We start from the raw sequence: 24,745 nt of genomic DNA, 5'->3' as shown, positions 1-24,745 counted from the left end.
TACTGCATTTAATCTGTCGCATAGTTTTTTGCGGAGCGCGCTTCCAGTAAACAGATGTTGCGGTGAAAATCATTTTTCACTTTTCAACTTTCAGTTTAAAAGTTAAAAACACTGACAGGAATTTCCATATGTGGCACCACCTTTTCATCGAGGAAGTCCGAAAGTATGTTTTACACGAACAATGTATTAGAATTGGAAAAGTGAAATTGAATAATTAAAAAGTAAATTTACTCAAAAGTTTGGTACCGGTAGACGGCCGTAATGCGCAAAATTACGACACTTTTTGGAAGCTCTTAACCAATAAAGGCATTCGAGAATAGACATGTTAAATAAATAGGCCATAAGAACTGTTTTTGGCATTACGTTGAAAAAAAATTTCAAAGATTGACATACTTACTTATGCTCATTTGAAGCTACTGCTACTACTTTGTCAGGATATAATGCACCTGCAACCGCGTTGCTTTTGTAGCAAAAACAATTTTAATTGTATTTTTTACGTCATATTAACATAAATTTAAACAGTGGTTTTGCTGATCTCTGAAAATTAGGGAGTTTCCGGACTTTTGTTTTGTTTTCTAGTTGTTTTGTTTTGCATAGGTGTTGATATAATGTCTTTTGATATAGTGTCTCATTGCTATGAACTTTATGATCATTTCAGTAAGCCATATATAAATTCTGTATATCGAAAAAAGAGGTAAAACATAGAAAATAATGGCATTTGTACTGCCACTGCCTGTTTTAATAGTTTAACGGATTTCAAAAACTAAGGTTTTCATTCAAAGGCTGATTAAAACATTGAACTTTTATTAATCATTTTTTTAATTTTTTTTTTCAAATTATCAATTTTTGCCTTAATCTTGTAAAAGTTTTGCCTAACGGACATCAGCCTTGTAATATCTTATGGAATCAATTTTTTTCTTCTATTTTTCTTCTCTAATATTTTGTTGAATTAATGCGAGATCTTATAGGATTACTCTGAGATCTTATAATGATGATGCATTTCCTAATAAGGTGTTTGCAAGACTCTTCTGAGAACTTGAAACCTATGTAGAACAAAAATGACTAGTGCTTGTCTTGAAAGGCAATGTTAGACACAGTTGACAAGTTTACCTAAAAAACCTCAAACGATCTTCAAATAATTGAGTTAGGGTCATTAAAGTCACTGAGAACTTTTCGCGTCTCGAGAACCCATTAGCAGTTCGAAATGTGTGGCCAGATTTTCAATAAGACTTCTTATTAAAATGCTGAGACTACAGAGCCACAAATTAAAATGCCAGAAATTTCTATACTCATAACAAAAAATTGAATAACATAAACTTTCGCCATTTTCAGGCAGGCGATTTAGCTGTTTTAATCAATGTTAGAACTGATTCGAAACCCTGATTTATATCTCGAGCATCCACGCGGTTTTTTCTGTAAGCGCCAGAAATTCTCACAGAGTTCAAGTCAACACTTTATATATACTTCAGAAATCTAAAAGAAGACTGCGAAATTTAATCAATGAATAAGGCGTTTACTAACAATTTTTGAAGAAGCCCATCCACTTTACAATGGGTATGGCCAAACTGGTTTGACATCACCCGCGAGTAGGTTTCAGGAAATTATTTTCAACTTTTTGATGACACCGCCCGCGAGTAGGTTTCAAAAAAGATTTGGCCGGTTTTCTGACCAAATATGAGATGAAAAAAACTAAAATTGGGATATTTTCTCACGAAATTATATGCAGGAAAAAAATGATGATATTTGTTCTGATAAAACTTCAAAACTTTTATTACATTGTGCCGTGATTTTGTTTGTTTTGTTTTGCATATGTGTTGATATAGTGTCTCATTGTTATAAACACTTTGATCGTTTCAATGAATTAAGTATAAACTCAGTATTTCGAAAAAGATGTGAAACATTGAAAATAATTGCATTTGTATTGCTACTGCCTGTTGTAATAGTTTCCCGATAACCGCATAGCTGCTCGAGATATAAGGCAGAATGGCAAAGTGAGTTCTGCCGAGTTACGAAATCTATGATTCAAACACGCAACTTGCACGTCTTAAAATGGCAAAAGTTGATAAAGTAAACTTTTGGCTTCGAATATTCAGTAGTATTAACTTCTGACACTAAATAATTTCGGCATTTTGAAACGTGCTGATTTTTAATAGCGAATATTTTCCGCAGTGCTAACTCACCAATTTTGACACCCTCAAATTTCTCTCCTCCAGTTTTGCGCCTGTGTGGAGTATTGTAACTGATACTACTGCTGAGGTTGCTTGGACTCTGTCTGGGTGGAACTGAGTTTGACCGAAATTCTTCTTCTACTGGCTCTGCTGACAGAGGTGAGTGCCGGTTTGGTCTTGGCAGATCATCGTAAGGCTCTGGAGTCAATGTAGCCAAAGCTTCTGATGGCGTGGTTGAAGACCTGGAAAAAAATTTGCCGATATGTCAAGTTTTTGGATATAGCTATTATATCCTGGAATTATAGGAGAATTTTTACTCTATGCTGGAATGATGCAAAAGTTTGACTTTCTGCTGAAATTACTTGAAAGTTTTCATTTTACACCAGAATTATACGAATAAATCGATATGTGAAATAAAGTATTAAAAATTTTTTCACTATGCTGGGCGTCAAAAAAGCAAAAACAGAAATGAAACAACACAAAAGTATACTTGAAGGAAAAAATAAATTTTAGTGTTCCCCCTGAAAAAAAAACATAATAACTCAAAATTCGTTTGCGATAAACAAAAGATAAAATCATCAATAAAACTATCGCGCGAGCAGCAAAAGGCTGAAATGCGTGAAGTGCCGCTTTAGAGCTTCTTTTTCCTATAAAAACTATACTTTGTTTTTTTTAAAAATTGGAATCAATTATAATTAGTTGCCAAAATTACTCAGAGAAATAGACCGACTACAACAACAGATTAGAAAAAAAGTTCCAGGTCTAAAATTTAAGCTTTTCTTTTTACTGTTTCATAAAACTACGCCAGCACGTTATATAATAAGTGAACTCTATATAAGGGATGATAAGTTCTATTTGGCTTAGTAAGTTTACGCTTGACAGGTAAGTTTTTAAATCTCTTTGTTTCACTTATGGAATTTCCAACTTCACTTGTTTCTCAGAAATCGTTAATTAATTCATGAGGATGGATTCTGCGTAGGATTGAAAGTATTAATTTGAAAACCTCTCAAACATGTAGTTCGAATACTTAGACTATTGCGTGTTCCTTATCGTCGTGCGATCTTCATCCGATTTATTTAACTTAAAAACTGTTCTCGGCATGAAATTTTGTTGACATTGCTGTACTTGAAAAACATCTCGCAAAACAGAAAACATTTTGTAGATATGGATTTTTGCACTCATAAGTAAACTTGAAGTCAGCTTGTTTTTGAGTTGATTTTTTTTCATCTATTTACATTCAAAATTTTTATTCATAGAAGATGAAAAATGATCATTTGATCAATTTTGTTTGAAAATGGAAATCAAAGCGATTTTGGAGAATGATGATAAAAAACCTAACAATGGCTGAAAAAGCAAACAAAAACTTTTTTTGATTTAGGACATATAAGCGCGGAGATAAATGGTAGTTTTCTGCTGTATTTCCAAAACGGAAGACTACGGACTAATAAAAACATATAATGTACCTTGGGTCACTTAAGTTGCGCTTGATGCTTAGAATCAAAAGAAAATACAGTAACGAATTTTTCTTATAAGAAATTTTTTTTCTCTAAATATTTGTTTTTTTGAAGGATGTCAAAAAATGAGTTTGTCTGACCTCACCTTCGTTTCGCTCCTCTCTTGTTTAGTTGACTTTCATCATTGTCTTCGCTCAGATCAGTGAAGGGACTTTGCGCTCCTAAAGAACACTTTAAAAGTTTTTCAAAAGTAAATGTCTTTTGTTTTCACAGATGTCTTGTGTTTTCACAGTGTTATATTTTCTCGGCTACGTTATTTGAGAACCAATTTTTGCCACCAGCTCACAAGCAAGAAGCATTTTGGGAAAAATACTTGGACGTAATGTGATGAATGAACCTTCGCTCCTGCACACATCTGATGATCCTCTGAATGCTCTTGTGGCTAAAGCCCCCATGCCCTCTTCATTCTCAACAGAAGGAGGCTGTCCTGCAACCCCATAAAGAGAAGAGCCAGTCTCCTCTGCTAAGGTAGGAAGTGATCTAAAATGGAGCACAGCTTTCTGTGGTCTCGATTGAAACCTATGATATGGCATTCGCCGACTTTACGGCTTAAGGATTTATAAGTGGTTCACAATTCTCAATTTTTATTATTTGTAATTGTAAAACAGTTCTTGTTTACTCTCGGCGATAATCTCTCACTCTAAATAATGATGTTGGACAATTTTTGTGCTCCCGTTTTGAATTTAAAATTCGCAAAAAATGTTGCAGACAGTTCTTCAGCAGAAACTCACTACAACTTGGTTGTACAAGCGACAATTATCCCAGAACTCTATTTGATATCCAGTAGTGGGATCTATTTTGTTTTGCCCCCCCCCCCCCCCGCTTAGTGAGAATAAACTATTTATGACCCCAGACGAACGTGCTATTTTCTTACATAGTAACGTGCTATAAAACAACATATAAATTGTAACTGGGGGTAATAAAAAACACTGGGGGGGGGGGGGGGGGAAATAGAATATACCCCAGTAGTGTATTAGGAAAAACAAATCTAAGCAGGAGGAACTTCTCCCTTTTGAAATTTTTATGCGTAATACAATTAATGACTCAAATCAGTTTAGTTAAAGTTCTTGATTTTGGTAAAAGCGTTCAAATCAAAATCATGTGGAAAGACAATGAATTTTTTGCTTGAAAGTTTTTCAAAAAACGGGTAACAAACAACAAAAGCAAATACCAAAAAACAGGAATTCGATTTAAAACCAAGAAGATCAAATTAAACTGGAAGTATAAAATAAAGGTGTCAACATTAACAATAATTAGAATTTTAACGCTCAAGTGTGGTTCTGATAACTTCTTGTTTTAACTTATAAGTATGGTTCTGATTTGTTTTCTTATGTACCCGGAAAACAGATTAGACGACCTTGGCATTCTCATCACCGGAGTTTTAGTACGTAGCCCTCACCTTGGGGATCGTCTGAAAAACATATAAAATCTTCTATGATTTCTCAAAGAAATGTTATCCCGGAAAACGAATACATTTTTCAAACTTGGTTTCCGTAAATCAATAATCCTACCTGTTTTGACTTGCAGGCTCAATTTTATAACAATCTGAAGAAGCGGTGTCAAACTACTAGAAAAGCTCCAGAAATAGTTGATATCATGTGTGTCAGGAACAAGGTCAGATTATCGGAACATATTTCCTCTACCAAAAAAATTGAGTTGAACAAACTGCTACTTTTTTAGGGGCTAATCATTAAAAAGAGGAAATCGAGATTACGCTGCCACAAGTACGATCAGCATATAGAACCGTCGTATACATTGAAACACACCAAAAAGGATCCAAAAAATTCAAAAACCTTTCTTCTACAAAATGAAGAGAACAGTCAACCCATTAGAGAACCACATCATTTTTGCATAAACCGGTTAATTGATATCGTCATTACATAAAATAGATTGAATATTCATTCGTTAACGTTATTTTCAAAGAAAATAGCTTCTGTTCATGGAACACGTAGGTGACTTTATAATTTGCAGCAAAAAATGGACAACTTATAAGCGCAAATATTGCAATCAAAACCCGGCAGTGGAAGCTGCAAATACACAACAACAACAGCAACAACAGAAACAATAACAACAACAACCTCATCATCAACAACAACCACAACAAAAACAACATTAACAGCAACAGCAACAACAACAATAACAGATACAACAACAACAACAACAACAACAAAAACTACAGCAACGGCAGCAGCTGCAACAGCAGCAACAACAACAACAACAACAACAACAAGAAAAGCAACAATAGCATCGGAAACAACATCATCTACAACAACATCAGCATCTGAAACAACAACAACAATAAAAACAACAACCATCACAACAACACAAAACAAAACAACAACTCAATACGCAAATGAATTTGGGAAAGAATTTTTTGATTATTATTATTCAACATCAAAGTTAATTCTGAGCAACAGAACCTTACGACACGAACTACTGTTTCGAAAAACTATTTTAATTATCGAACGAGATTTGTTTGGTTCAATTCTGTTACAGCTTAGTGGGCATATAACTTTTACGAACCCAGACGCACGCGCCCCTGGTTGAGGTCCCAGACGGATAGTCGATATGTCCAGACCCAGATGAACGCACGACGGGGGTGTCGTGCGTTCAAATTTACATGGTCTGCAAACAAGGAAAAACGCACGAAAGTCTGGACATGAACGCACGAATAGTCTGGTGAACGCACGAAAGTCTGATTATGAACGCACGAATAGTCTGGTGAACGCATGAAAGTCTGATCATGAACGCACGAATGCTCTGGTGAACGCACGAAAGTCTGATCATGAACGCACGAAAAGTCTGGTGAACGCACGAAAGTCTGATCTTGAACGCACGAATAGTCTGGTGAACGCACGAAAGTCTGATCATGAACGCACGAATAGTCTGGTGAACGCACAAAAGTCTGATCATGAACGCACGAAAGTCTAGACATGAACGCACCAAAGGTCTGATGAACGCACAAAAACTTGTGCGTTTATAAGGACAATTAGTGCGTTCATGTCCAGACTTTCGTGCGTTCATGATCAGCCTTTCGCGCGTTCACCAGACTATTCGCTCTCGTGATCAGACTAAAAAACTAACCTTTTACGCTTGTAGATGCCCATTGAAAATGAAGACGCCAGAGGGTTCCATCAGTCCACAAATCCACATATAAAGTCTTTTTTTTATGTGAGGTACATGAACATCGTTGTACTAATAGTAGACATGCCTTTTTTTGCTAGCGTGAGCAAAATTCAAGGCGTCTATCTATCAGTATTAAGAATAAAATGAACCTCTAATAAGACTTTTTTTATAAGACTTTTTTTGACACTCATTCAAGAAAGCTGAAATATATATCATACATCATGAACACACATCATAGACTCAAACCAAAAGACCGAAGCGAGAGACGAGCGAGACAACGCGAGACGAGCGAGAAAACGCGAGAAGAACGAGAGAACGCAAGACGAGCGAGAGACGAAAACAGGGGCGAGAGAACGAGGGGAGAGGGAGAGAGAGAGCACCGAAAAATCTTGACGCCCGAAAGGCGTCCCACCCATTTTTAAATCTATATTTTGGATTTTTTTCAAAAAAAAACCGTACGCAAAATAACTTTTTTCCTACGCAAGCTATCGCGAAAATTCTTTTTGTTTTAAAATTTACCTACAAATGGGATACTCCATACCAAGTTTGGTTCAATTTGAACAACTCAATGACCTAATCAAAAAGACCTATTTTTAAAATTATTTATTCGAAATAATCGCAAATTACCGTATGAAAAACTAACTTTTTTCCTAGGCAAGATATACCAAAAATTCTTTTTGTTTTACAATCTAGTTACCCATGGGATACTCGATACCAAGTTTGGTTCAATTTGGACAACTCCTTGACCCGATGAAATTTCTATATTTTTTAAAATAGAACAAGCGAATAAGTCGATATTTCCGATTGAAATACGAACTTTTTTCTAGGAAAGTTAGGTGGACCATTTTTTTTGCATTACAACCTGAATAGTACTGGTAGTCTGGGATATCAATTTGGTTCGATTTGAAAAACTCCTTGAACCGATCAAAAATACTGTATTTCAAAATTAAATACTGGAAATAATCGCAAATTTCCGTACGAAAACTAACTTTTTTCCTAGGCAAGCTATACCAAAAATTCCTTCTGTTTTAGACTTCAGGTACTCAATGAACACTCCATGCCGAGTTTGGTTTGATTTGAACAACTCTATGACCTAATCAAAAAGACCTATTTTCAAAATTATTTATTTGAAATAATAGCAAATTTCCGTACGAAAAACTAACTTCTTTCCTAGGCAAATTATACCAAATATTCTTTTTGCTTTACAATCTAGTTACCCTTGGGATACTCGATACCGAGTTTGGTTATATTTGGACAGCTCCTTGACCCGATAAAAAAGACATATTTTTAAAATTCAATAATTTCAAGATATTCGAAATAATAGCAAAATTCCGTATGAAGACCTAATTTTTTTCCTGGGCAAGCTGTACCAAAAATTCTTTCTGTTTTAGACTCTAGGCAGACAGGGGATACTCCATACCGAGTTTCGTTTGATTTCAACAACTCCTTGACCCGATGAGAAGACCTATTTTTAAAATTAGTTATTCGAAATAATCGCAAATTTCCGTACGAAAAACTAACTTTTTTCCTAGGCAAGCTATACCAAAAGTTCTTGTCTCATTAGACTCCGTATACACAGGGGAACTCTGACTATGAGTTTGAATTGGTTTGAACAATTCCTTGACCCGATGAAAATGACCTATTTTTGAAATTCGTTATTCGAGAAATAGGCAAATTTCCGTATGAAATACTAACTTTTTTCCTAGGCAAGCAATACCAAAAATTCTTTTTGTTTTACAATCTAGATACCCATGGTATACTCTATACCCAATTTGGTTCTTTTTGGAGAACTCCTTGACCCGATGAAACAGAGCAATTTTCAAAATTCAATAATCTCAAGTTAATCGAAATAATTGCACATTTCCGTATGAAAAACTAACTTTTTTCCTTGGCAAGCTATACCAAAAATTCTTTCTGTTTTAGACTCTAGGTACCCATGGTATACTCTATACCCAGTTTGGTTCACTTTGGACAACTTCTTGACCCGATGAAACAGAACAATTTTCAAAATTCAATAATCTCAAGTTAATCGAAATAATTGCACATTTCCGTATGAAAAACTAACTTTTTTCCTAGGCAAGCAATACCAGAAATTCCTTCTGTTTTAGACTCCAGGTACTCAAGGAACATTCCATGACGAGTTTGGTTTGATTTGGACAACTCTATGACCTTATCAAAAAGACCTACTTTTAAAATTATGTATTTGAAATAATAGCAAATTTCCGTATGAAATACTAACTTTTTTCCTAGGCAAGCTATACCGGAAATTCTTCTTGTTTTAAAATCTAGGTACACATGGGATACTCCATACCAAGTTTGGTTCAATTTGGACAACTCCTTGACCCGATGAAAAAGACCTATTTTTAAAATTCAATAATTTCAAATTATTCGAAATAATAGCCAATTTCCGTATGAAAAACTAATTTTTTCCCAGGAAAGCTAAACCAAAATTTTTTTTTGTTTTACAATCTAGTTACCCATGGAATACTCGATACCGAGTTTGGTTGGATTTCAACAACTCCTTGACCCGATAAAAAAGACCTATTTTTAAAATTCAATAATTTCAAGTTATTCGAAATAATAGCAAAATTCCGTATGAGGACCTAACTTTTTTCCTGGGCAAGCTGTACCAAAACTTCTTTCTGTTTTAGACTCTAGGCAGACAGGGGATACTCCATACCGAGTTTCGTTTGATTTCAACAACTCCTTGACCCGATGAGAAGACCTACTTTTAAAATTAGTTATTCGAAATAATCGCAAATTTCCGTACGAAAAACTAACTTTTTTCCTAGGCAAGCAATACCAAAAATTCTTTTTGTTTTACAATCTAGATACCCATGGTATACTCTATACCCAATTTGGTTCTTTTTGGACAACTCCTTGACCCGATGAAACAGAGCAATTTTCAAAATTCAATAATCTCAAGTTAATCGAAATAATTGCACATTTCCGTATGAAAAACTAACTTTTTTCCTTGGCAAGCTATACCAAAAATTCTTTCTGTTTTAGACTCTAGGTACCCATGGTATACTCTATACCCAGTTTGGTTCACTTTGGACAACTTCTTGACCCGATGAAACAGAACAATTTTCAAAATTCAATAATCTCAAGTTAATCGAAATAATTGCACATTTCCGTATGAAAAACTAACTTTTTTCCTAGGCAAGCAATACCAGAAATTCCTTCTGTTTTAGACTCCAGGTACTCAAGGAACATTCCATGACGAGTTTGGTTTGATTTGGACAACTCTATGACCTTATCAAAAAGACCTACTTTTAAAATTATGTATTTGAAATAATAGCAAATTTCCGTATGAAATACTAACTTTTTTCCTAGGCAAGCTATACCGGAAATTCTTCTTGTTTTAAAATCTAGGTACACATGGGATACTCCATACCAAGTTTGGTTCAATTTGGACAACTCCTTGACCCGATGAAAAAGACCTATTTTTAAAATTCAATAATTTCAAATTATTCGAAATAATAGCCAATTTCCGTATGAAAAACTAATTTTTTCCCAGGAAAGCTAAACCAAAATTTTTTTTGTTTTACAATCTAGTTACCCATGGAATACTCGATACCGAGTTTGGTTGGATTTCAACAACTCCTTGACCCGATAAAAAAGACCTATTTTTAAAATTCAATAATTTCAAGTTATTCGAAATAATAGCAAAATTCCGTATGAGGACCTAACTTTTTTCCTGGGCAAGCTGTACCAAAACTTCTTTCTGTTTTAGACTCTAGGCAGACAGGGGATACTCCATACCGAGTTTCGTTTGATTTCAACAACTCCTTGACCCGATGAGAAGACCTACTTTTAAAATTAGTTATTCGAAATAATCGCAAATTTCCGTACGAAAAACTAACATTTTTCCTAGGCAAGCTATACCAAAAGTTCTCGTCTCATTAGTCTCCGTATACACAGGGGAACTCTGACTATGAGTTTGAATTGGTTTGAACAATTCCTTGACCCGATGAAAATTACCTATTTTTGAAATTCGTTATTAGAGAAATAGGCAAATTTCCGTATGAAATACTAACTTTTTTCCTAGGCAAGCAATACCAAAAAGTCTTTTTGTTTTACAATCTAGGTACCCATGGTATACTCTATACCCAGTTTGGTTCACTTTTGGACAACTCCTTGACCCGATGAAACAGAACAATTTTCAAAATTCAATAATCTCAAGTTAATCGAAATAATTGCACATTTCCGTATGAAAAACTAACTTTTTTCCTTGCTAGCTATACCAAAAATTCTTTCTGTTTTAGACTCTAGGTACCCATGGTATACTCCATACCCAGTTTGGTTCACTTTGGACAACTCCTTGACCCGACGAAAAAGACCTGTTTTCAAAATTATTCATTTGAAATAATAGCAAATTTCCGTATGAAAACTTTACTTTTTTCCTAGGCAAGCAATACCAAAAATTCCTTCTGTTTTAGACTCCAGGTACTCAATGAACACTCCATGCCGAGTTTGGTTTGATTTGAACAACTCTATGACCTTATCAAAAAGACCTACTTTTAAAATTATGTATTTGAAATAATAGCAGATTTCCGTATGAAATAATAATTTTTTTCCTAGGCAAGCTATACCAGAAATTCTTCTTGTTTTAACATCTAGGTACACAAGTATACTCCATGCCAAGTTTGGTTCAATTTGGACAACTCCTTGACCCGATGAAAAAGACCTATTTTTAAATATAGCTTATTCAAAATTATTCGAACAAATAGGAAATTTTCGTATGAAATACTAACTTTTTTCCTAGGCGAGCTATACCACAATTTATTTTTGTTTTACACTCTAGGTACACATGAGATATTCCATACCGGGTTTGGTTCGATTTGAACAACTCCTTGAACCGATCAAAAATACTATTTTTTAAAAATTAAATATTTGAAATAATCGCAAATTTCCGTATGAAATACTAACTTTTTCCTAGGCAAGCTATACCGGAAATTCTTCTTGTTTTAAAGTCTAGGTACACATGGGATACTCCATACCAATTTTAGTTCAATTTGGACAACTCCTTGAACCGATGAAAAAGACCTATTTTTAAATATAGCTTATTCAAAATTATTCGAACAAATAGGAAATTTTCGTATGAAATACTAACTTTTTTCCTAGGCAAGCTATACCACAATTTATTTTTGTTTTACACTCTAGGTACACATGAGATATTCCATACCGGGTTTGGTTGGATTTGAACAACTCCTTGATCCGATAAAATTTCTATATTTTTAAAAATAGAATAAGCGAATAAGTCAAATTTCCGTATGAAATACTAACTTTTTTCCTAGGCAAGCTATACCAATTTTTTTTCTGTTTTAGACTCTAATTACCAATGGGATACTCGGTACCAAGTTTGGTTCACTTTGAACAATTCCTTAACCCAATGAAAAAGACCTATTTTTAAAATTCGTTATTTGCGAAATTCGCAAATTTCCGTATGAAAAACTAACTTTTTTCCTAGGCAAGCTATACCAAAATTTTTTTCTGTTTTAGACTCTAGTTACCCATGGGATACTCGATATCAAGTTTGGTTCACTTTGAACAATTCCTTAACCCAATGAAAAAGACCTATTTTTAAAATTCGTTATTTGCGAAATTCGCAAATTTCTGTATGAAAAACTAACTTTTTTCCTTGCTAGCTATACCAAAAATTCTTTCTGTTTTAGACTCTAGGTACCCATGGTATACTCCATACCCAGTTTGGTTCACTTTGGACAACTCCTTGACCCGACGAAAAAGACCTGTTTTCAAAATTATTCATTTGAAATAATAGCAAATTTCCGTATGAAAACTTTACTTTTTTCCTAGGCAAGCAATACCAAAAATTCCTTCTGTTTTAGACTCCAGGTACTCAATGAACACTCCATGCCGAGTTTGGTTTGATTTGAACAACTCTATGACCTTATCAAAAAGACCTACTTTTAAAATTATGTATTTGAAATAATAGCAGATTTCCGTATGAAATAATAATTTTTTTCCTAGGCAAGCTATACCAGAAATTCTTCTTGTTTTAACATCTAGGTACACAAGTATACTCCATGCCAAGTTTGGTTCAATTTGGACAACTCCTTGACCCGATGAAAAAGACCTATTTTTAAATATAGCTTATTCAAAATTATTCGAACAAATAGGAAATTTTCGTATGAAATACTAACTTTTTTCCTAGGCGAGCTATACCACAATTTATTTTTGTTTTACACTCTAGGTACACATGAGATATTCCATACCGGGTTTGGTTCGATTTGAACAACTCCTTGAACCGATCAAAAATACTATTTTTTAAAAATTAAATATTTGAAATAATCGCAAATTTCCGTATGAAATACTAACTTTTTCCTAGGCAAGCTATACCGGAAATTCTTCTTGTTTTAAAATCTAGGTACACATGGGATACTCCATACCAATTTTGGTTCAATTTGGACAACTCCTTGAACCGATGAAAAAGACCTATTTTTAAATATAGCTTATTCAAAATTATTCGAACAAATAGGAAATTTTCGTATGAAATACTAACTTTTTTCCTAGGCAAGCTATACCACAATTTATTTTTGTTTTACACTCTAGGTACACATGAGATATTCCATACCGGGTTTGGTTGGATTTGAACAACTCCTTGATCCGATAAAATTTCTATATTTTTAAAAATAGAATAAGCGAATAAGTCAAATTTCCGTATGAAATACTAACTTTTTTCCTAGGCAAGCTATACCAAATTTTTTTCTGTTTTAGACTCTAATTACCAATGGGATACTCGGTACCAAGTTTGGTTCACTTTGAACAATTCCTTAACCCAATGAAAAAGACCTATTTTTAAAATTCGTTATTTGCGAAATTCGCAAATTTCCGTATGAAAAACTAACTTTTTTCCTAGGCAAGCTATACCAAAATTTTTTTCTGTTTTAGACTCTAGTTACCCATGGGATACTCGATATCAAGTTTGGTTCACTTTGAACAATTCCTTGACCCGATGAAAAAGACCTATTTTTAAAATTCGTTATTTGCGAAATTCGCAAATTTCCGTATGAAAAACTAACTTTTTTCCTAGTAAAGCTTTACCAAATTTTTTTCTGTTTTAGACTCTAATTACCAATGGGATACTCGGTACCAAGTTTGGTTCACTTTGAACAATTCCTTAACCCAATGAAAAAGACCTATTTTTAAAATTCGTTATTTGCGAAATTCGCAAATTTCCGTATGAAAAACTAACTTTTTTCCTAGGCAAGCTATACCAAAATTTTTTTCTGTTTTAGACTCTAGTTACCCATGGGATACTCGATAGCAAGTTTGGTTCATTTTGAACAACTCCTTGACCCGATGAAAAAGACCTATTTTTGAATATACTTATTCAAAATTATTCGGAAATAAGAGGAAAATTCCGTATGAAAAAGTAACTTTTTTCCTAGGAAAGCTATACCAAAAATTCTTTTTGTTTTAAAATTTAGTTACCAATGGGATACTCGATAACAAGTTTGGTTCACTTTGAACAACTCCTTGACCCGATGAAAAAGACCTATTTTTAAATATACTTATTCAAAATTATTCGGAAATAAGAGGAAAGTTCCGTATGAAAAACTAACTTTTTTCCTAGGCAAGCTATAACAAAATTTTCTTCTGTTTTACACTTTTAGTAGACCTAAGATACTTCACACCGGGTTTGGTTGGATTTGAATAACTCCTTGACCCGATGAAAAAGACCTATTTTTAAAATTCGTTATTTGCGAAATTCGCAAATTTCTGTATGAAAAACTAACTTTTTTCCTAGGCAAGCTATACCAAAAATTCCTTCTGTTTTAGACTTCAGGTACTCAATGAAAACTCCATGCCGAGTTTGGTTTGATTTGGACAACTCTATGACCTTATCAAAAAGACCTACTTTTAAAATTATGTATTTGAAATAATAGCAGATTTCCGTATGAAATACTAACTTTTTTCCTAGGCAAGCTATACCAAAAATTCTTCTTGTTTTAAAATCTAGGTACACATGGGATACTCCATACCAAGTTTGGTTCAATTTGGACAACTCCTTGACCCGATGAAAAAGACCTATTTTTAAATATAGCTTATTCAAAATTATTCGAACAAATAGGAAATTTTCGTATGAAGTACTAACTTTTTTCCTAGGCAAGCTATACCAAAATTTATTTTTGTTTTACACTCTAGGTACACTTGAGAAATTCCATACCGGGTTTGGTTCGATTTGAACAACTCCTTGAACCGATCAAAAATACTATTTTTAAAAATTAAATATTTGAAATAATCGCAAATTTCCGTATGAAATACTAACTTTTTTCCTAGGCAAGCTATACCGGAAATTCTTCTTGTTTTAAAATCTAGGTACACATGGGATACTCCATACCAATTTTGGTTTAATTTGAACAACTCCTTGACCCGATGAAAAAGACCTATTTTTAAATATAGCTTATTCAAAATTTTTCGAACAAATAGGAAATTTTCGTATGAAATACTAACTTTTTTCCTAGGCAAGCTATACCACAATTTATTTTTGTTTTACACTCTAGGTACACATGAGATATTCCATACCGGGTTTGGTTGGATTTGAACAACTCCTTGATCCGATAAAATTTCTATATTTTTAAAAATAGAGTAAGCGAATAAGTCGAAATTTCCGTATGAAATACTAACTTTTTTCCTAGGCAAGCTATACCAATTTTTTTTCTGTTTTAGACTCTAATTACCAATGGGATACTCGGTACCAAGTTTGGTTCACTTTGAACAATTCCTTAACCCAATGAAAAAGACCTATTTTTAAAATTCGTTATTTGCGAAATTCGCAAGTTTACGTATGAAAAAATAACTTCTTTCCTAGGCAAGCTATACCGAATTTTTTTCTGTTTTAGACTCTAGTTACCCATGGGGATACTCGATATCAAGTTTGGTTCACTTTGAACAATTCCTTGACCCGATGAAAAAGACCTATTTTTAAAATTCGTTATTTGCGAAATTCGCAAGTTTACGTATGAAAAACTAACTTCTTTCCTAGGCAAGCTATACCAAATTTTTTTCTGTTTTAGACTCTAGTTACCCATGGGATACTCGATATCAAGTTTGGTTCACTTTGAACAATTCCTTGACCCGATGAAAAAGACCTATTTTTAAAATTCGTTATTTGCGAAATTCGCAAATTTCCGTATGAAAAACTAACTTTTTTCCTAGGCAAGCTATACCAAAATTTTTTTCTGTTTTAGACTCTAGTTACCCATGGGATACTCGATATCAAGTTTGGTTCACTTTGAACAATTCCTTAACCCAATGAAAAAGACCTATTTTTAAAATTCGTTATTTGCGAAATTCGCAAATTTCTGTATGAAAAACTAACTTTTTTCCTAGGCAAGCTATACCAAAATTTTTTTTCTGTTTTAGACTCTAGTTACCCATGGGATACTCGATATCAAGTTTGGTTCACTTTGAACAATTCCTTGACCCGATGGAAAAGACCTATTTTTAAAATTCGTTATTTGCGAAATTCGCAAAATTTCCGTATGAAAAACTAACTTTTTTCCTAGGCCAGCTATACCAAAATTTTTTTTCTGTTTTAGACTCTAGTTACCCATGGGATACTCGATATCAAGTTTGGTTCACTTTGAACAATTCCTTGACCCGATGAAAAAGACCTATTTTTAAAATTCGTTATTTGCGAAATTCGCAAGTTTACGTATGAAAAACTAACTTCTTTCCTAGGCAAGCTATACCAAATTTTTTTCTGTTTTAGACTCCAATTACCAATGGGATACTCGGTACCAAGTTTGGTTCACTTTGAACAATTCCTTAACCCAATGAAAAAGACCTATTTTTAATATTCGTTATTTGCGAAATTCGCAAATTTCTGTATGAAAAACTAACTTTTTTCCTAGGCAAGCTATACCAAATTTTTTTTTCTGTTTTAGACTCTATTTACCCATGGGATACTCGATATCAAGTTTGGTTCACTTTGAACAATTCCTTGACCCGATGGAAAAGACCTATTTTTAAAATTCGTTATTTGCGAAATTCGCAAATTTCCGTATGAAAAACTAACTTTTTTCCTAGGAAAGCTATACCAAAATTTCTTTTTGTTTTAAAATTTAGTTACCAATGGGATACTCGATAACAAGTTTGGTTTACTTTGAACAACTCCTTGACCCGATGAAAAAGACCTTTTGTTAAATATACTTAATCAAAATTATTCGGAAATAAGAGGAAATTTACGTATGAAAAACTAACTTTTTTCCTAGGCAAGCTATACCAAAAGTTTCTTCTGTTTTTCACTCTAAAAAGACCTAAGATACTACACACCGGGTTCGGTTGGATTTGAATAACTCCTTGACCCGATGAAAAAGACCTATTTTTAAAATTCGTTATTTGCGAAATTCGCAAATTTCTGTATGAAAAACTAACTTTTTTCCTAGGCAAGCTATACCAAAATTTTTTTTCTGTTTTAGACTCTAGTTACCCATGGGATACTCGATATCAAGTTTGGTTCACTTTGAACAATTCCTTGACCCGATGAAAAAGACCTATTTTTAAAATTCGTTATTTGCGAAATTCGCAAGTTTACGTATGAAAAACTAACTTCTTTCCTAGGCAAGCTATACCAAATTTTTTTCTGTTTTAGACTCCAATTACCAATGGGATACTCGGTACCAAGTTTGGTTCACTTTGAACAATTCCTTAACCCAATGAAAAAGACCTATTTTTAATATTCGTTATTTGCGAAATTCGCAAATTTCTGTATGAAAAACTAACTTTTTTCCTAGGCAAGCTATACCAAAATTTTTTTTCTGTTTTAGACTCTAGTTACCCATGGGATACTCGATATCAAGTTTGGTTCACTTTGAACAATTCCTTGACCCGATGGAAAAGACCTATTTTTAAAATTCGTTATTTGCGAAATTCGCAAATTTCCGTATGAAAAACTAACTTTTTTCCTAGGAAAGCTATACCAAAAATTCTTTTTGTTTTAAAATTTAGTTACCAATGGGATACTCGATAACAAGTTTGGTTTACTTTGAACAACTCCTTGACCCGATGAAAAAGACCTTTTGTTAAATATACTTAATCAAAATTATTCGGAAATAAGAGGAAATTTACGTATGAAAAACTAACTTTTTTCCTAGGCAAGCTATACCAAAAGTTTCTTCTGTTTTTCACTCTAAAAAGACCTAAGATACTACACACCGGGTTTGGTTGGATTTGAATAACTCCTTGACCCGATGAAAAAGACCTACTTTTGAAAATATTTATTCGAAATAATCGCAAAATTCCGTACGAAAAACTAACTTTTTTCCTAGGCAAGCTATACCAAAAGTTCTTGTCTCATTAGACTCCGTATACACAGGGGAACTCTGACTATGAGTTTAATTTGGTTTGAACAACTCCTTGACCCGATGAAAATGACCTATTTTTGAAAATCGTTATTCAAGAAATACGCAAATTTCCGTATGAAATAATAACTTTTTTCCTAGGCAAGCTATACCAACATTTTTTTCTGTTTTAGACTTTAATTACCACAGGAATACTCGGTACCAAATTTGGTTCACTTTGAACAACTCCTTGACCCAATGAAAAAGACCTATTTTTAAAATTCGTTATTTGCGAAATTCGCAAATTTCCGTATGAAGAACTAACTTTTTTCCTAGGCAAGCTATACCAAAATTCTTTTCTGTTTTAGACTCTAGTCATCCATGGAATACTCGATAGCAAGTTTGGTTCATTTTGAACAACTCCTTGACCCGATGAAAAAGACCTATTTTTGAATATAATTATTCAAAATTATTCGGAAATAAGAGGAAAATTCCGTATGAAAAAGTAACTTTTTTCCTAGGAAAGCTATACCAAAAATTCTTTTTGTCTTAAAATTTAGTTACCAATGGGATACTCGATAACAAGTTTGGTTCACTTTGAACAACTCCTTGACCCGATGAAAAATACCTATTTTTAATATACTTATTCAAAATTATTCGGAAATAAGAGGAAAGTTCCGTATGAAAAACTAACTTTCTCCCTAGGCAAGCTATACCAAAATTTTCTTCTGTTTTACACTTTTAGTAGACCTAAGATACTTCACACCGGGTTTGGTTGGATTTGAATAACTCCTTGACCCGATGAAAAAGACCTATTTTTAAAATTCGTTATTTGCGAAATTCGCAAATTTCTGTATGAAAAAGTAACTTTTTTCCTAGGCAAGCTATACCAAAAATTCTTTTCGTTTTACAATCTAGTTACTCATGGGATACTCGATAACAAGTTTGGTTCACTTTGAACAACTCCTTGACCCGATGAAAAAGACCTAGTTTTAAATATACTTATTCAAAATTATTCGGAAATAAGAGGAAAATTCCGTATGCAAAAGTAACTTTTTTCCTAGGCAAGCTATACCAAAAATTTCTTCTGTTTTACACTCTAAGTAGACCTAAGATACTCCACACCGGGTTTGGTTGGATTTGAATAACTCCTTGACCCGATGAAAATGACCTATTTTTGAAAATCGTTATTCGAGAAAAACGCAAATTTCTGTATGAAAAAGTAACTTTTTTCCTAGGCAAGCTATACCAAAAATTCTTTTCGTTTTACAATCTAGTTACTCATGGGATACTCGATAACAAGTTTGGTTCACTTTGAACAACTCCTTGACCCGATGAAAAAGACCTATTTTTAAATATACTTAATCAAAATTATTCGGAAATAAGAGGAAATTTCCGTATGAAAAACTAACTTTTTTCCTAGGCAAGCTATACCAAAAGTTTCTTCTGTTTTTCACTCTAAAAAGACCTAAGATACTACACACCGGGTTTGGTTGGATTTGAATAACTCCTTGACCCGATGAAAAAGACCTACTTTTGAAAATATTTATTCGAAATAATCGCAAAATTCCGTACGAAAAACTAACTTTTTTCCTAGGCAAGCTATACCAAAAGTTCTTGTCTCATTAGACTCCGTATACACAGGGGAACTCTGACTATGAGTTTAATTTGGTTTGAACAACTCCTTGACCCGATGAAAATGACCTATTTTTGAAAATCGTTATTCAAGAAATACGCAAATTTCCGTATGAAATAATAACTTTTTTCCTAGGCAAGCTATACCAAAATTTTTTTCTGTTTTAGACTTTAATTACCACAGGAATACTCGGTACCAAATTTGGTTCACTTTGAACAACTCCTTGACCCAATGAAAAAGACCTATTTTTAAAATTCGTTATTTGCGAAATTCGCAAATTTCCGTATGAAGAACTAACTTTTTTCCTAGGCAAGCTATACCAAATTTTTTTTCTGTTTTAGACTCTAGTTATCCATGGAGTACTCGATACCAAGTTTGGTCCATTTTGAACAACTGCTTGATCCGATGAAAAAGACCTATTTTTAAAATTCATTATTTGCGAAATTCGCAAATTTCCGTATGAAGAACTAACTTTTTTCCTAGGCAAGCTATACCAAAATTCTTTTCTGTTTTAGACTCTAGTTATCCATGGAATACTCGATACCAAGTTTGGTTCATTTTGAACAACTCCTTGACCCGATGAAAAAGACCTATTTTTAAATATACTTATTCAAAATTATTCGGAAATAAGAGGAAAATTCCGTATGAAAAAGTAACTTTTTTCCTAGGCAAGCTATACCAAAAATCTCTTCTGTTTTACACTCTAAGTAGACCTAAGATACTCCACACCGGGTTTGGTTGGATTTGAATAACTCCTTGACCCGATGAAAATGACCTATTTTTAAAATTCGTTATTTGCGAAATTCGCAAATTTCTGTATGAAAAACTAACTTTTTTCCTAGGCAAGCTATACCAAAATTTTTTTTCTGTTTTAGACTCTAGTTACCCATGGGATACTCGATATCAAGTTTGGTTCACTTTGAACAATTCCTTGACCCGATGAAAAAGACCTATTTTTAAAAATCGTTATTTGCGAAATTCGCAAATTTCCGTATGAAAAACTAACTTTTTTTCTAGGAAAGCTATACCAAAAATTCTTTTTGTTTTAAAATTTAGTTACCAATGGGATACTCGATAACAAGTTTGGTTCACTTTGAACAACTCCTTGACCCGATGAAAAAGACCTATTTTTAAATATACTTATTCAAAATTATTCGGAAATAAGAGGAAAGTTCCGTATGAAAAACTAACTTTTTTCCTAGGCAAGCTATACCAAAATTTTCTTCTGTTTTACACTTTTAGTAGACCTAAGATACTTCACACCGGGTTTGGTTGGATTTGAATAACTCCTTGACCCGATGAAAAAAAGACCTATTTTTAAAATTCGTTATTTGCGAAATTCGCAGATTTCTGTATGAAAACCTAACTTTTTTCCTAGGCAAGCTATACCAAAAATTCTTTTCGTTTTACAATCTAGTTGCCCATGGGATACTCGATAACAAGTTTGGTTCACTTTGAACAACTCCTTGACCCGATGAAAAAGACCTATTTTTAAATATACTTAATCAAAATTATTCGGAAATAAGAGGAAATTTCCGTATGAAAAACTAACTTTTTTCCTAGGCAAGCTATACCAAAAGTTTCTTGTGTTTTTCACTCTAAAAAGACCTAAGATACTACACACCGGGTTTGGTTGGATTTGAATAACTCCTTGACCCGATGAAAAAGACCTATTTTTGAAAATATTTATTCGAAATAATCGCAAAATTCCGTACGAAAAACTAACCTTTTTCCTAGGCAAGCTATACCAAAAGTTCTTGTCTCATTAGACTCCGTATACACAGGGGAACTCTGACTATGAGTTAAATTTGGTTTGAACAACTCCTTGACCCGATGAAAATGACCTATTTTTGAAAATCGTTATTCGAGATATACGCAAATTTCCGTATGAAGAACTAACTTTTTTCCTAGGCAAGCTATACCAATTTTTTTTCTGTTTTAGACTCTAGTTATCCATGGAGTACTCGATACCAAGTTTGGTTCATTTTGAACAGCTCCTTGATCCGATGAAAAAGACCTATTTTTAAAATTCGTTATCTGCGAAATTCGCAAATTTCCGTATGAAGAACTAACTTTTTTCCTAGGCAAGCTATACCAAAATTCTTTTCTGTTTTAGACTCTAGTTATCCATGGAATACTCGATACCAAGTTTGGTTCTTTTTGAACAACTCGTTGACCCGATGAAAAAGACCTATTTTTAAATATACTTATTCAAAATTATTCGGAAATAAGAGGAAAATTCCGTATGAAAGAGTAACTTTTTTCCTAGGAAAGCTATACCAAAAATTCTTTTTGTTTTAAAATTTAGTTACCAATGGGATACTCGATAACAAGTTTGGTTCACTTTGAACAACTCCTTGTCCCGATGAAAAAGACCTATTTTTAATATACTTATTCAAAATTATTCGGAAATAAGAGGAAAGTTCCGTATGAAAAACTAACTTTTTTCCTAGGCAAGCTATACCAAAATTTTCTTCTGTTTTACACGTTTAGTAGACCTAAGATACTTCACACCGGGTTTGGTTGGATTTGAATAACTCCTTGACCCGATGAAAAAGACCTATTTTTAAAATTCGTTATTTGCGAAATTCGCAAATTTCTGTATGAAAAACTAACTTTTTTCCTAGGGAAGCTATACCAAAAATTCTTTTCGTTTTAAAATCTAGTTACCCATGGGTTACTCGATAACAAGTTTGGTTCACTTTGAACAACTCCTTGACCCGATGAAAAAGACCTATTTTTAAATATACTTAATCAAAATTATTCGGAAATAAGAGGAAATTTCCGTATGAAGAACTAACTTTTTTCCTAAGCAAGCTATACCAAAAGTTTCTTCTGTTTTTCACTCTAAAAAGACCTAGGATACTACACACCGGGTTTGGTTGGATTTGAATAACTCCTTGACCCGATGAAAAAGACCTATTTTTGAAATTATTTATTCGAAATAATCGCAAAATTCCGTACGAAAAACTAACTTTTTTCCTAGGCAAGCTATACCAAAAGTTCTTGTCTCATTAGACTCCGTATACACAGGGGAACTCTGACTATGAGTTTAATTTGGTTTGAACAACTCCTTGACCCGATGAAAATGACCTTTTTTTTGAAAATCGTTATTCGAGAAATACGCAAATTTCCGTATGAAATAATAACTTTTTTCCTAGGCAAGCTATACCAAAATTTTTTTTTGTTTTAGACTCTAATTACCACAGGAATACTCGGTACCAAATTTGGTTCACTTTGAACAACTCCTTGACCCAATGAAAAAGACCTATTTTTAAAATTCGTTATTTGCGAAATTCGCAAATTTCGGTATGAAGAACTAACTTTTTTCCTAGGCAAGCTATACGAAATTTTTTTCTGTTTTAGACTCTAGTTATCCATGGAGTACTCGATACGAAGTTTGGTTCATTTTGAACAACTCCTTGATCCGATGAAAAAGACCTTTTTTTTAAAATTCGTTATTTGCGAAATTCGCAAATTTCCGTATGAAGAACTAACTTTTTTCCTAGGCAAGCTATACCAAAATTCTTTTCTGTTTAAGACTCTAGTTATCCATGGAATACTCGATACCAAGTTTGGTTCATTTTGAACGACTCCTTGACCCGATGAAAAAGACCTATTTTTAAATGTACTTATTCAAAATTATTCGAAAAAATAAGAGGAAAATTCCTTATGAAAAAGTAACTTTTTTCCTAGGCAAGCTATACCAAAAATTTCTTCTGTTTTACACTCTAAGTAGACCTAAGATACTCCACACCGGGTTTGGTTGGATTTGAATAACTCCTTGACCCGATGAAAATGACCTATTTTTGAAAATCGTTATTCGAGAAATACGCAAATTTCCGTATGAAATAATAACTTTTTTCCTAGGCAAGCTATACCAAAAATTTTTTCTGTTTTAGACTCTAATTACCACAGGAATACTCGGTACCAATTTTGGTTCACTTTGAACAACTCCTTGACCCAATGAAAAAGACCTATTTTTAAAATTCGTTATTTGCGAAATTCGCAAATTTCCGTATGAAGAACTAACTTTTTTCCTAGGCAAGCTATACCAAAATTTTTTTCTGTTTTAGACTCTAGTTATCCATGGAGTACTCGATACCAAGTTTGGTTCATTTTGAACAACTCCTTGATCCGATGAAAAAGACCTTTTTTTAAAATTCGTTGTTTGCGAAATTCGCAAATTTCCGTATGAAGAACTAACTTTTTTCCTAGGCAAGCTATACCAAAATTCTTTTCTGTTTAAGACTCTAGTTATCCATGGAATACTCGATACCAAGTTTGGTTCATTTTGAACGACTCCTTGACCCGATGAAAAAGACCTATTTTTAAATGTACTTATTCAAAATTATTCGAAAAAATAAGAGGAAAATTCCTTATGAAAAAGTAACTTTTTTCCTAGGCAAGCTATACCAAAAATCTCTTCTGTTTTACACTCTAAGTAGACCTAAGATACTCCACACCGGGTTTGGTTGGATTTGAATAACTCCTTGACCCGATGAAAATGACCTATTTTTGAAAATCGTTATTCGAGAAATACGCAAATTTCCGTATGAAATAATAACTTTTTTCCTAGGCAAGCTATACCAAAAATTTTTTCTGTTTTAGACTCTAATTACCACAGGAATACTCGGTACCAATTTTGGTTCACTTTGAACAACTCCTTGACCCAATGAAAAAGACCTATTTTTAAAATTCGTTATTTGCGAAATTCGCAAATTTCCGTATGAAGAACTAACTTTTTTCCTAGGCAAGCTATACCAAAATTTTTTTCTGTTTTAGACTCTAGTTATCCATGGAGTACTCGATACCAAGTTTGGTTCATTTTGAACAACTCCTTGATCCGATGAAAAAGACCTTTTTTTAAAATTCGTTGTTTGCGAAATTCGCAAATTTCCGTATGAAGAACTAACTTTTTTCCTAGGCAAGCTATACCAAAATTCTTTTCTGTTTAAGACTCTAGTTATCCATGGAATACTCGATACC

General features: G+C 33.3%; 1 protein-coding gene across 5 annotated transcripts in view; it reads right to left on the bottom strand.

Annotated features, from left to right (window-relative positions):
• Positions 1-24,745, bottom strand: part of LOC142337628 (uncharacterized) — a 93,319-nt gene that overhangs the window by 51,886 nt on the left and 16,688 nt on the right. For all 5 annotated transcript variants that reach the window (XM_075386997.1, XM_075386998.1, XM_075387000.1 and 2 more), the window contains exons 3-5: positions 4,020-4,162; positions 3,768-3,843; positions 2,181-2,410 (exon numbers count right to left, since the gene is read on the bottom strand). In XM_075386997.1, the coding sequence (XP_075243112.1) occupies positions 2,181-2,410; positions 3,768-3,843; positions 4,020-4,162 (449 nt within the window). The remainder of the gene's footprint in view (positions 1-2,180; positions 2,411-3,767; positions 3,844-4,019; positions 4,163-24,745) is intronic.

The sequence above is a fragment of the Convolutriloba macropyga genome, chromosome 4 (genome assembly GCF_964194025.1).
Source record: "Convolutriloba macropyga chromosome 4, txConMacr16.3, whole genome shotgun sequence".
Classification (NCBI taxonomy): domain Eukaryota; kingdom Metazoa; phylum Xenacoelomorpha; order Acoela; family Convolutidae; genus Convolutriloba; species Convolutriloba macropyga.
Note: the sequence above shows the minus strand (reverse complement) of the source record. Positions and strands in the feature narration are given on the sequence as shown.